The 14,030-nt window shown below is 32.3% G+C and overlaps 1 protein-coding gene across 1 annotated transcript; it reads right to left on the bottom strand.

Annotated features, from left to right (window-relative positions):
- Positions 1-3,571: 3,571 nt before the first annotated feature.
- Positions 3,572-13,598, bottom strand: LOC141684704 (protein transport protein SEC24 A-like). The gene is made up of 14 exons (XM_074489787.1): positions 13,417-13,598; positions 11,110-12,161; positions 10,866-11,004; positions 9,525-9,715; positions 9,315-9,422; positions 9,008-9,211; positions 8,549-8,780; positions 7,430-7,579; positions 7,202-7,358; positions 6,549-6,676; positions 6,132-6,454; positions 5,872-6,048; positions 4,692-4,933; positions 3,572-4,135 (listed from the first exon to the last, which is right to left on the bottom strand). The coding sequence occupies exons 2-13, from the start codon at positions 12,109-12,111 to the stop codon at positions 4,700-4,702; spliced, it is 3,045 nt and encodes a 1,014-aa protein (XP_074345888.1). The 5' UTR covers positions 12,112-12,161; positions 13,417-13,598; the 3' UTR covers positions 3,572-4,135; positions 4,692-4,699.
- Positions 13,599-14,030: the final 432 nt, after the last annotated feature.

The following is a 14,030-nucleotide window of genomic DNA, read 5'->3' as shown; positions in this document are numbered from 1 at the left end:
TATTGTAACAGATTACACTCCGATTTTAACTTCGACTCGTTTCTAAAAATATATAAATTTGTAATATTGGATAATATTTTTTCAGTTAAAAATAATCAAAATATAAATATTCTCTATCAAATTTCAATCATAATCACAAATAAGTCTTTTATCCAATTAATTTAAATTAAAAACTATGTAGATAATTTTAAATTATACATATTTTTAAATAATAATATCAAAAGATATCTATTTTATCAAATATTTGTGTCTAGGTTTTGATATCAATTTTTGGCACAATCTTTATAATTAATAATTTCTTATTTTTGTTTTAATATTTTAATAATAAATCTCTATTAAAACTATAAGTTTCCCAGTTTTTCAATTTTTTTAGTGTTACCAAATACTTCATTTGATTCATGTTCTTATGTTTATTTTTAAAATAAATTATCTACAAAATATGTACCAAATTAAAAACTCGTAAAAGCATGCAATGTAATTTGACATTCTTTTTCTCGGAATCCAGTGAACTAAACTACATAAACCAAAATTTTCTACTTTATTCGGTTTGGTTTGGATTTCATAATATAATTATCTACTAAATATCATCGAATTTTATGTTTATGTTTGGGTTCAAGATTTCGTTAATTTTATAGCATTTGATTTTTATTTGGATCATTTTTAAAACATTAATTTTGGGTTTCGGTTTATTTTTTAAAACAAATTACACTCGACCCTAGCTAGTTTGTTTGTTATATGTTTTATTTTTTAATTTAATTTTATAATATATAATTTTATGTATTTCAAAAGTTATGAAATTTAAAATAAAGTATAAATTATAAAACTATATATGGTGCATATCGACAAAATATTAAAACTATGGGGTGCATATCGTCATTATATAAACTTTAAAAAAATATTCCGACCTTACCCCTCACAATAAGGGTTATTTTGGAGGAAAATTATTAAAAGGGTGCAATATAAAGTGAAATAAAAAATTAAGGGATGCATTGTGCCAAAATTAAAAGTTTAAGATCAAACCGAAAAAGTAAATATTTATAAGGGGTACAAAGTGTCATTTACTCTTATAATAATAATAATAATAATAAGAAGAAGAAATGAAGATAAGTATCATTGTTGTAATTCAAAATCATGTCTTAAATTACTAAGAGTTAATATTTTATAATATTTATAAGTAACTAACTAGGACACTGTTGAACTTGCTCTAATATAGAGATATTTAAAAAGATACGTCAACAAAAGTAACAAAAAATAGAAGTACTTGACCTTTATTGTTTATTTTTTATTATTTACACCCAAAATAAGGTATGAATATTTTGTTCAAAGTCTATTTATATTGAATAAAAAAGTTATTTTGTTGAATCGGTCAAAAAAATCAAAACTAAAATTAAAAAATAATCCGCTGGTTGGTATAATGACCATGGCTTAAAACAAAATAATATATACTATTCGTCCGGACTTAAACAAAAATATATTATTGATCCGGATTAGGCTAAAATAAAATTCTAAAAATACTATTCATCTAGATTTAAATAAAAATATACTATTGATCCGTGTTAAAATAAAATAAAATACTAGAAATAGTTAGTTGATTTGTTATATCGGATTAAAAAAAATAACTACTAACGCGGTTAAAAAATTATATTATTGAACATGCTAAAATAAAATTAAAAGTGAAAGATAATTTGTTGGTCGATATAATGACATCGGGGTAAAATAAAATAATATATAGTACTCACGCAGACTAAAACAAAGTAATATTCAATCCGCGTTATAAAAAAATTAAAAACAAATTAAATAAAATTACTTAAATTTGGTTGATAGAACGAGCTTATATAATTACAAGTTTTTTAATCTTCATACTATTTTATTAACATGAAACTATAATAATTTGTTTGTTTATGTAATAGCGTCGTAGTAAAAGAAAATAATATAAACTGTTCATCGTAACTTAACAAATTTTATACAATCAATACAAGATAAAACAAAATTACAATAAAAAAAAATTAGATCACCTAAAACAAAAATAATATATACTTTTATCAGGGTAAAAATAAAATAACAAGATACGAACAAATCCATATCTTATAAATTACAATTCACAATAAATTTAGAAAATGTATGTATACTATTAAAAAGAATCCGTGCATCGCACGGGTTCTAAACTAGTTATTATTATACTATAATAACCGTAATAGTGTAAAATTTGGTATGTCTTTTTTGGTTGGTCTGGTTATCCCAATTTATGATTATCGAATCTTTTTAATCAAGTGATCAGGACCGTTAGATTCAAATACTAAACAAAAAAATATACACTACTACTTAAGCTCCCAAGTTTGAAACCCGTCAACAACAAATATTTATATTATAATTTATACACTACTACACCTCGCGGGTTCGAACTCCACCAACATCAAATATTTATATTATTATTTATACACTAAAAATTCAAGTTCGAATCCCACCAACAACGAATATATATTACTGTATCCCCATGGGGTGCACCGGTATTGTTTGTAAAGAAAAAGGATTGAAGTATGAGGTTGTGCATTGATTATCGCGAATTGAATAAGTTGACGATTAAGAATAAGTATCATCTACCACAAATCGATGACTTGTTTGATTAGTTAAAAGGAGCTTCGTGTTTCTCCAAGATCGATTTAAGATCTGGGTATCATCAATTAAAGATTAAAGCGGAGGATATAAATATACCAATAACAAATATTTATATTATTATTTATAAATATATTAATAAGGTATTAATCTAAAAAAAATTATTATAATATTAAATAATATAAAAATATTAATAAAAACCCGCACATCACACTCTTGTAAAGCTAGTAACAATCAAAACTACTGTGAGACCTTGTAAGTAAGATATATTGGATTAGACTCCAAAATTACATCACTCAACATAATTACATAACATATCAAGAACTCATGTATAGTTGTATACACAACAGCATCATCACGGACGCACAAAGTATCTCCATTATGTTGATATCATTATTGAAAATTCAGCCACTACCTCTTGTGAAACCGTGGATTTAATTATTAATAAAGAAGTGTTTAAAGTGATCGGTAAGAAGTTTGATAAATGAAATGAAAGAAATGGCAATTCATAAAAAGGATGAAGTGTTGAAATTGACAGTTCCTTAGAAAAGAAAATCTTTGCCGGAAAAATCATTACCCTTTATATATATATAGAATTTATATGAGACATTCAATTAAGTGTGTTTGGAGTCTCCCCACTATTGTCATTTCAACAGAAATACAAAACACATACATGGTGACATGCATAACAATTACATAGACATGAAGAGGATTCTTTTCCATTTAAAGAAGGATATGATATAAAAACTAATTAATCCATCTGCAATTTTAAAATAATTCATAGAAAAATATTCCAGACATTAAGGTAATATTTTTAAAAAAAAATTGATGATGATTCAGTAGAGGTTGTGCCTGACTATTAAGGTAAAGGATGCCATCAAATTATCATTAAACATATATAATATCGAACAAAAATGTGCTGAACAAATTTATGTAAGAAGCCTCATAACACCGTTGATAGTTAAGGATATCTACATTATCATAAAATTAGATGCAAAAGTTTCTGAACATTTGGAGGGAATCTAACCATACACACTGTAAAGATCGTCAATTGGCTTCTATGATTTTAAGAAAAAATACAAAACTTCCTGAAAATCTGATAAATATGTAGACTGCAATGACTAAAATATAACAAGCAAGCAAAGTAGCTTTACAATGCAAGTTTACCCTTTCACAATGGCAATCGTCTCTGGAAGTGTAACAGCATCAACATCAATCAACTGAGAAAAATAATCAACCCCATCGTCCAGCAACTGAGACAACTCCGTATAATTCAAAGCTTGAACAGATAACAGTATCATTCTTTTTGCTATATTCTATAATAAAGAATATATTGAAGAAACGAGCAGATGTACACACATTTTTAACTTAATTGCAAGTAAAAGAGCAGTTGCTTCCAGTAATGAATTATCACTTGCAGCTAAATAATCTGCACTTCTGACGTGACTAAGCATCTTGATTTAGATCTTTCCGAGCTGACTGAAAATCTGATTGGCACAAAAAAGATAGGGCTGCTGAATACCTGCTTGCCACAAAAAGAAAGTGGGAAAATATTGATAACTAAACCCGTCTTGAAATAAAAAACTCAGTATATAAAAAGATTCCATATAACTTCAATGAAGAGAAAGATTCTCTTTGTCATGGATGCTGGTGGTTACTGGATAATAATGAACATATTCAGGCTTGCAGAGATCATTAAATTTTACACAACTTTGCAAATCTTTGAGGATAACCTAGGTCTAAGAACTCATGTTAGAATAGAATAAGAATAATCGACAACTTGAATATACTTATTTCAAAAAAAAACAACCTTAATTTTAGGTCTGCAACAAATGAACTGCATCACCTTTTAGGGACTAAATTTTAAATGCTTGCTTGTAGCAAGCTTAGAACATGTGTTTCCATGAATAGTTAACAGCAGTGCATAGCAGACAAAGAGCTTTAATTAAAAAAAAAAAGAAATACCAGATTCCGTAACTAGTTTAGTGAACTAAGCCCAACCTCTATTAGAAAATGGAAGAGTGAAAGAATTCACATCCTGGAAGCACTCAGACTATTAAAAAAATGAAATCTATTACCTTTAGAGTTAAGCATTTTGCTGAATTTGCCTATGAATTTGGAGGATCCAATCAATATAGCTATTCATACCACCAACTTGGTCCTCAACCAGGTTTACAAGAAGGAAGAACCCTTCTCTGGGCTGTTCACCTTGTCTCACGAGATGACACAGCTGATAATATGAAGGATCAGTCTCCCTAAAAGTCGTCAGTATCTTCATTAGCTTCCTTGACATTGCATTGTCACGCTCGTAGAGACTAACCTGTTTTACAAAATAATTAGAGAGCATCAGACAGATATTTGACATAAACTTTATCCTTATAATACAATAGAGCATAAAAAGGAACAGGTTACAGCCAGCAAAGAAAGCAAAAACAGTTGACAAAGTACCAGATGTCAATTTATTATATTCATAAAAATATATTTGTACATATACATATTAATCTTAGACAAGACAGAAAGGAAGAGGCAAAAAAAAATAGGAAATTGAACTGAAACTGCAATAAATTACTCCACAGACGCCAAGAAAAGGAAGCACCGAAGCTTATATCACTAAACCATAAGAAGTGCTAGTGCAAAGAAATCAAGGGTACTGAAATGAAATTTTCAGATATGTCTAAAGTTACTAGGTCTAAAGCAAGAAAATGTAGAAAGTCAAGAATTAGTAGTATCTTTACCTTATATTAGATTATTAATTCTAAAAAAATTGGGATATATATCTTTACAGATAAGTCAGATTAAACACATAGACTACTGAAAGGGGGAAATTATGTAAGGAGATGCAGATATACAAACAGCTTCTAGCTGCTAATTATATCTGTTTAAGGACATCCATGAGCCTAATTGTGCTTGACGAAAAGCTGCTGACTTTTTTGAAAATTATTAGTTCAAAATTTTAATTGTACATGTGTCATCTTCCACTGTCTTTCAAGTGTTTTAGGCACGAAATTTGACAAGCACGTAACTGTTTAGTGTATGATATATGTTACATAATACTATAGTTGTTACATAGAGGTATTGCAAATAGTTGAAGAGAAAAAAATAAGGTAACGCAAATCTTTTGTATTGCATTAAAATAAATATATTGTATAACAAATGTTTTTGACTTGTCTTAGTTTCTATGCTGGGAATCACCATAAGTTTTTCCACCAGAACTGCATGGAGGAAGCATATATTATACAAACAATAGAAGTTTCATACCTTCGAGTAATCTGTAGTGTAGTCTTCACCAAGTAGATTCCTTGCAATATCAGGTAAAAGTTGGCTACCAAACCATACTACAAACCTAAAACCATCATCATAAACATAAAGACCAGTGGGATCCAAGCTGTCTGCAGCTAGTGGGAACTTTTTCCAATTGTTCTCCAATGCATCAGCCTGAATAGATGTATATAATGCAGATATTATATTTTAGTTAGATGCAAATAGCTCAGATACTCAAAAGGTAAAAGTTTACTTACCTTTAAAAGACACTCATCTATCCGTATCAAATTAGGATATAGAAGCTTCAATAATTTTTTAACCGGTAAAGCCATCATGGTAAAACCTGCTGCACATCGTTCATCAAGTTGAGCATCAGCATATCCACCACGCAGTGGTGTTGATTTGTAAAGTGCTAATCCATACAAGGGCAAGAATTTCAGGGATTCTGGATATATCATCCTACTCCCCACACGATGCTGCACAGAATAGAGATTTCGATATTCTTTGAGAGCTTTGACAATTCTCACTTGAATAGAATTTCGAGCTTCTTCCAGCTTAGAAGTTAGACTTTTCTCAATTGCTGCATATCAAAACAGTTCACCTTATAAGTATCCATAGAACAATTAAACCTAGAAGGAAAATCTAATTAGATATGGGAAACATGCATAAGTTACCTAATCTACTAAGCAAGGAAATGATGGCACCAGTATCAGCTTGGCGGTACATATCTCCTAAATCTGCAACCACTGGTGCGGATGCTGTATGCACTCTTATACGCCTTTCTCCGGAAGATGACGTGTATCTTTTAAATGTTAAGAAATTCTTACAGGAAACTTTAATTAAGAAGCTACAGATATTCCTTTTCAAATAATTGAACACAAACAGTAACACGGAGAATGAGACGAACAGAGGTAGATTTTGCAACGAGACTAAGAAAAACCAAGCTCATCATATCAATAATGCTAGAGCATTGAAATTATTCCATGCTACAAGCCAATTACCCAGTCTTTTGTTAACAATTTGAAAAAAAAGAAAGTAGAAAATGTAATGTTAAAATACATCCTCCGTTTCAAGAATTACAATATCCTCTCTGCTTGTTCTAGATTAAAAGATATGAAACAACAATTCTGAAATCTATCATAGCAACCCTATTATATTTAGCATACATAACACTATTCTTGAAAGGTAAAGTGATTCGTAGAATGATAGCAAGGACATGTATTTTGTTTTTTAGAAGCATTAAGATTTAAGAGTATCGAACAAAATTACTGCCGGTCACCCATGCACACCAATTATTGCATAAATTTAAAGAAAATATAAAGGATACAACAAAGCAACTTGAAAATACACATTTTGAGTTGTCAATAAGGTCTCCTCAAGGCACAACTGCATGGCATACGCTTTATCACAATCTACAGCCGGAAGGGCTAGTAAATCAGTTGATCTTAACATGAAGTTCCCATGATAAGATGTGAAACGCACACCTGAAAAGTCAATACAAGTGATAAATTTTTTATTGTTGTCAAATTATTCACCCATTATGAGACCGACATACCTCTTCCACATCTTATCCGCAGTACAGCTTCCCAGGCAGTTTCTCTAGTCAAATCCCTTGCTAACTCGTGTTGTAACCTTTCTTTGTGAATGGTAGAGTGGAAGCTTGGATAATAATATACCTGACCACCAGTATATTTTGCTAAAGTTCCTAAAAGATACAAATTGGAAATGTTTCAGAACCAACAACTAAAATTTGTCATTTAGTTTTTACAACCAAAAGTTATAATTTCCAGACCCTGCAAGCTGACACTTAAAATGGTGACGGGAAATTCTAAAATAATGCTAACATCTTTATAAAGTACGACTCTTGATGCAGAGTAGTGACTAATGCAATTATATAAAAGATTTTTTAGAAGCTACATAGACAGTTGATTTTCTATTTATTGCGGTTTAAAATGTGAGTCAGACTTTGAGACTGCTTCATATCGGTATAATAACAAGCGTTCAAATTATGGAAACAGTGCCAGTGCTTGCAAGGTGTGGCGGCATGTATTACTAAGAACATGCAATGGTGAATCTTCAAGTACCAATACCTTCAACTCTATGAAGCCAACGAGGCCCCTTTTAAACATATTACTATATTAGCTAATATATTATTAGAAAAAGCACCTGGCTGTCTGCTAGACTGTCTGCTTATATTTAATGAGGGCTAAGAGACATTATATTCTGGAAGGATCAAGACTCACAGTATATCTTAAAAGAGAACAAAACATCCAAATAATAAAACAGAAATCTTTATGAGTACCCAATAATAAATAGATCACACAGGCTACAAGACATGATACTAAAAATGTAAACTGTAAATTTAGATATTACTTGTCATTATATTTCTGGTATACATATACTGCATACATATCTTTTAAAGGTTTTAGCAAATAGATGGACTCTACGAGACAGAGACAAATACGCCAGTGTTCATCAGAGACTCATACATGAAGTTATCATTTGTTACTTTGTAACAATCTAGTGGGTAATGTTTTAGCTATGCAAAGTTAAGAAATGCAAGTAGCTAGGAGTATAGTCCTTTTTACTGTCCTTTGTTCTTATTACTAAAAAAAGATGAGGAATTAACAGATGCGTAAACTTCACATGCTGAGATTAATCAAATATACCCTACCTATAGAAGCTATATCAGTATACTTATCACTAAACGCATATATGTTTACTGCAATCTGGTACTTGGTAAATTCAGCAGCCATCTGTTTATAAAATGGATCTTCTGGTATTCTTAGTGCATGTTCTTTATCTGTTCCATAAGCCCGGAGATCATCTCCCCGCAACCTCAAGCGACCAACACCGAGAGATGGAAGTGTATTTTGAAAAATCAACAATTTACCACCAAGTTGATTCTGTAGTAGACAGGCAAGACACATTATAAATGCTTTGAAGATAGATAAAAAAAAGAGAAAGTTCATATTAATAAAACACTAAAGGCAATCATATCAATAAATAATTAGAAAGGACTGACAAGTCTGCACACCGTAAAATTCGATACATTTCTGGTGACACCAATTAGATTAAAGCTTTGAGAGGGCAAAGATGGAAAAAATGGGAAAAAGAAGGAAAAAGAAATAACCATAATCATATATGCAGCTTTTAGAGCTGGACCAAAAGCCGATTCTACATTAACATTGTCTTGAAACATGGAAGGCAGGCTATCCAAAAATGCATCCACTACACTTCTGGATTCTGAGAGATTGACAAGGAGATCATCCGGCAAGGGAACAAACATATCCTCCAGATCTGATACCACCATCATTTGAGGCTGTGTCAAAGATGACTGGCACAAGAGGAAAGTGATTCAATATAAAGTAAAATAGTAATTCTTGGAGAAAAGAAGTGAAAAATAGATCTACAGGTCCATAGTACACTCAGCTACTTGCCTTCATATTATAAAAATGTATTGTGCTATCAAAAGTTATGAAACCAATCTGCGTTCTGGGATAACCAGGTAGGGTATCCAAGCAAGACTTGATAGTTTGTGCCACCACCTACATATTAACACATGATATCGCATATTAAGGATGTGCAGACTGTAATTCAATGATGCAAGAAGACTTGACATTCTAATATTTTGAGCTGGAAATTTTTACCTCAATCACTCCACTCCTAACAGCAGAAATTGATACATCAATAAGGAAGAAATATAATGGCGGCATAGGCGGTCGCACCATGTATTCTGTTGGAGCAACAAACTCAACACTACCCTTGATAAGTTCAGGACGTTTATCCAAATCAATTCTTCTCCCACCAGCATCCAGAGGGGCAAAATAATCGCCTGGTACTGGAGCATACTCTAACATGTCAGAAAACATCCTTGAAAGACATAATACATCGGCACATTACCACTTAGTCAGTTTCTGATTAAAAAACATGAGTTTCTTAATTTATCATGTTCATTTAAATGTGTCATATATCATTAACCTTTGAACTTGCAAAAAAAAAGGTATTCATATCTATGCCTTGCATAAAAAAGAATCTTAATTTTAAAAAAATTACTAATTTGGATCAATCTCGAGCAAGTACTAGTAATTTTCTTAGGGAAGTGTAAAAGATGAGGATCAGTAGTTTAACTTACGTGCAAAAGCATTTTGTTCTTAATATCTATTTTTACATGTCAAGTACTACTACACAGTAGACATGTAAACAACAAAAAAGTTCTAAAAAAGAAATCCTATAAGTAAATTCTTTAATCAAATCGCCTCTAATAATCATTGTCGGTCAGATCTTGTTGATTTAGACTCCAAAGTACTTCCAACCAATCTCCTAAATGCTGCAATCCGTAACCAGTATTACATAGCTTATTATATGCATCTGCAATGGCAGCTAGGTTGTTATTGGCTAGGTTATACTTTCATATCAACTTCGTTAAGAGAGCTATTTGATTCTCAAAATCAAGCATAGAAGTGTAGGAATAATTTTGATTTATTAATATATTCCTTCCTTTGTGCCACTTTTTGATTCAAGATGTTTAATTTATTTAGAGTCCTAAAAGCATCTCCAAGAGGCTCTTTATACGAGATCTTAAGTTAAAATATAAAGAGGATGCATAGCTCAATGCCTCAATGAGATTCCAAGAGGCTCTTCAAAAAGTAAGAGCCTCCTCTCCCTCCTTACTTGTAAAGAACTGCTTCAGCCTCTTGATTTATCTTTTATATATAAAATATTCACTTCCATCAATTCTTCCACTACTCGAATTTGATCAATTTGATCCCTTGTCATAGATAAAACTGGAGTATAAATAAAATTAGAGTAAAGAGAAGGGTGTAAAGAGCATTGTTGGAGTTGACACATTAACCAATGTACTAACTGAGAGCACATTATTCAAATTATTTTTTGAAAGTGGACTAGGGGGTCTAACAGCTAGTAGTTTCTTTTTCCTGAGTTACAGCATTAACTTAAATGCGCTCATCTTCTGAAGGTTGAAATCTTACCCTCATTAAGCAAAACACATATGTTGCATTGCCACTTTCTACCACCATCAGTGAAAGTCACATAAGGATTAATGTATGTGCGGCATCTTTTACAACGAACAATACCAGTTGTAGCAAAATTAACAACTGGCACTTCCTCCTGTATGAAAAAACATATACAAGCATTAAAAAGCCATTCATACATATGCATATTACAGACTGAATCATTTAAGGCATTGGGTTGTAGATAATAAATATTGCTTACCCCAGCAGGAGCTTCTGCAAGAGGACAAACAACAGCTCCAAGGGGCAGATGCCACCTGGAAGCTAAAGACTGGGAATTAGGTATAGCACTAGTTGTAAGTCGTAGATATCGAGAATTGCAGTTCAACGGATACATCTCAGCATAACTTTTTGGTTCCAAATCACCATCTAATGGCCGAGGCAATGCTCTGGAATCAAGTCCTGGATCAAAAGAACCTGGAACAGATCCGATAGATAGCGAGCTGAAGTCTTCTACTAAACCCTGAGCAGGTCCCAAAGAGGGTGTAGAGTTTGGAGCTCGTATTTGATCCCTCGAATATGGGCCTAAATTTGCACGAGGGGGAGGTGGGGCATAACCATGTTGAGGAGAGAGAAAGGGGGTGGGTGCTACTGGAGGGGGTTGAACATAACTATTTTGGTGATTAAGAAAGGATGCTGAAGGTACAGGTGCAGTTTGTGCAGCTGCATTAGCTTGCATGCCCGGAGTAATATAAGAAGGCCTCATCGGGGGTGAAGATTGCGGAAAATTTGGCCGAGCAAAATAAGATGCTCCTGTAGATAATTGGGGATTTGTATCTTGTGAAGCTGGTATGGACGTAAAAGAAGCTGCCGAATGATTAGTTGGTGGGGGAGAAACTTGCTGACCCACAGGCAAAGTGCGTGGAGGTTGCACTTGGGCAGTGGAGGGAAATTGTTGTACAGGGGCACGCTGGAAAGGTCCTGTACCAGTCTGGCTGTTAGATAGTTGAGACGGATTCATAAATGGAGACCTTACCGGTGGCGTAGGTCTAAAATTTGAGGGTTCTGGTCCAACTACGGGTCTTGAAGATATAAAAGAGGATGTTGTCTGAGAAGCAGGTGTCACAGTTGGCCTCATGGAAGAGGAATCTGATCCACCCATGGGCCCTTGGGATAAGAAAGGCATTGTACTTTGCGGCGATGCAAACGGTGATGCGGCAGGTCTGTATGGGAAAGTTTTACGACTAGGATCTTCAGTCCCCATATTTATTTAATCAAGATCAACTTGTGAATGCTAATTTTCCATAAACTAGCCTGTTGTATAAGAATCAAAAACATAAGATTGTTAATCAAGTAAAACAACAAACAGCACAAATTAGATACAAGAGATAGGGATAATAACAAATTCATGGTCGGAGAAAGAATAAATATGATAATAAAATTGAATATATTATTTATGCAATTCTAGACACCCAGAAAATCTGAGAAATGCTTTGTTGAGTTTCTGGCAAAGATGGCACCTTCAGGTTCACCAAGAAAACTATTTCACAAACTAACTCACCTTCAAAATGCGTAAGAGAATAATTACCGAAGTCAAGAATCACGACTCACGCACATACAGAAAATGATTTATTATATATCTTTCAGGTGTGATAACTTCAAGCAAACATTGTTCTACATCAGTGTAGGACCATTAAGTAAGACTATATCACTATAGAGTTGAAAATTGTACCTTTTATGTTAAAAGGGAAGGATACAGTTATACTGATACATAATATGGAAAAGGATGATGAACTACACTTACAACATACTGGATACGAGGTATAATTAATGATGCAGACTGAACTCACAACTGAACCAGTGAAACTACCCCCAAAAAGTTACATTAGCACTATGTAATTTTATATTGAAATCAAATCGACCTCTACTTGGGAAAAAAACAATTTTCAGTTGCAGTTCAGTTTTGATTGAAATTGAATGGAATATAACTCCAAAAAAACAATTATTAAGTTCAACAGCTCGCGCCCATTCAGTTTGTCTGTAGCTTTTTTTACGTCCATGCCAGAGCATCATTCCTTACTGGTCTTGGAATAAAGATTCATAAAACTCTAACAAAATTTACGCTTTTCATAGTAGTTATGATTCGAATTGACCTATTCTTTAAAGGAAAAAAAAATCTTTCATACTATTCAAACTTTGATTGGAATCCAATGGACTTTTACTTGCATAAAAAACATTCTTATATTACTAGTCGAACTTCGATTGCGATCAAAAGACAGTTAACTGTAAAAAAGATACAATCTTTAAGTACTAGAACTCGACTAATCACAGTCTTAAATTAAAATCATTCAAAATTGATACTAGAATAAAGATTCAATAAAGACTACTAAACAAGTGATGTATAAGTATAACACATAAAAATCACGCAATTCAAGTGTGACAGCACGTAATTGAAGTGTATACTAACAAGATTGTTAATTTTGATTCGAAAGCATATTGAATTATATATGATAATTAAAGATCACAATTTAAAACGCGAGAGAGTGAGAATAGTGAGATGACATCTTACCGGAGCAGGGGGAGATCCGACCGGAAAGTCGGCGGCGGAGCAGATCGGATCGGCGGAGCTCCGGCAGGTGAATGGGAGATTAAAAAAAAGAATAAAAGTGAAGAATAAATGAATTGGGGGATTTAAAAGGGAGGGATTTTGGTTGATTAGTTTTGGTGGACAGCTTGATTGTTTGTGTTCTGATTTTCTCGATCCAGAAATATATATACACTAGGAAAATTGCCTATACAAATCCGAAATAGGAAAAATAGATGTCGCTCAAATCGGCCCAAATTAAATATTTATTTCATTTTAATTTTAGAATTTGAATTTTTTCGTGAAAAAAGTTTTTACCTGAAATTTTTCGGAAAAATATTTCTCGAGAACAAATTTTCAACGGAAAATATTGTCGAGAAACGTTATTGAGAAAAAGGTTTCTGGAAAAAAAATTCCCGAGAAAAGTTTCTCGTTAAAATGTTTCTTACGAGAAAATTTTTCCGCTATAAAGTTCTTGGGAAAAAAATCCCGAAAATTACCGCTATAAAGTTCTTGGGAAAAAAATCCCGAAAATTTCCGCTATAAAGTTCTTGGGAAAAAATTCCCAAGAAATCTCGGAAATTTATTTGAAAAAAAAT

The sequence above is a fragment of the Apium graveolens genome, chromosome 9, assembly GCF_009905375.1.
Source record: "Apium graveolens cultivar Ventura chromosome 9, ASM990537v1, whole genome shotgun sequence".
In the NCBI taxonomy this organism is placed as follows: Eukaryota; Viridiplantae; Streptophyta; class Magnoliopsida; order Apiales; family Apiaceae; genus Apium; species Apium graveolens.
This window is presented reverse-complemented; position numbering and strand designations above follow the sequence as displayed.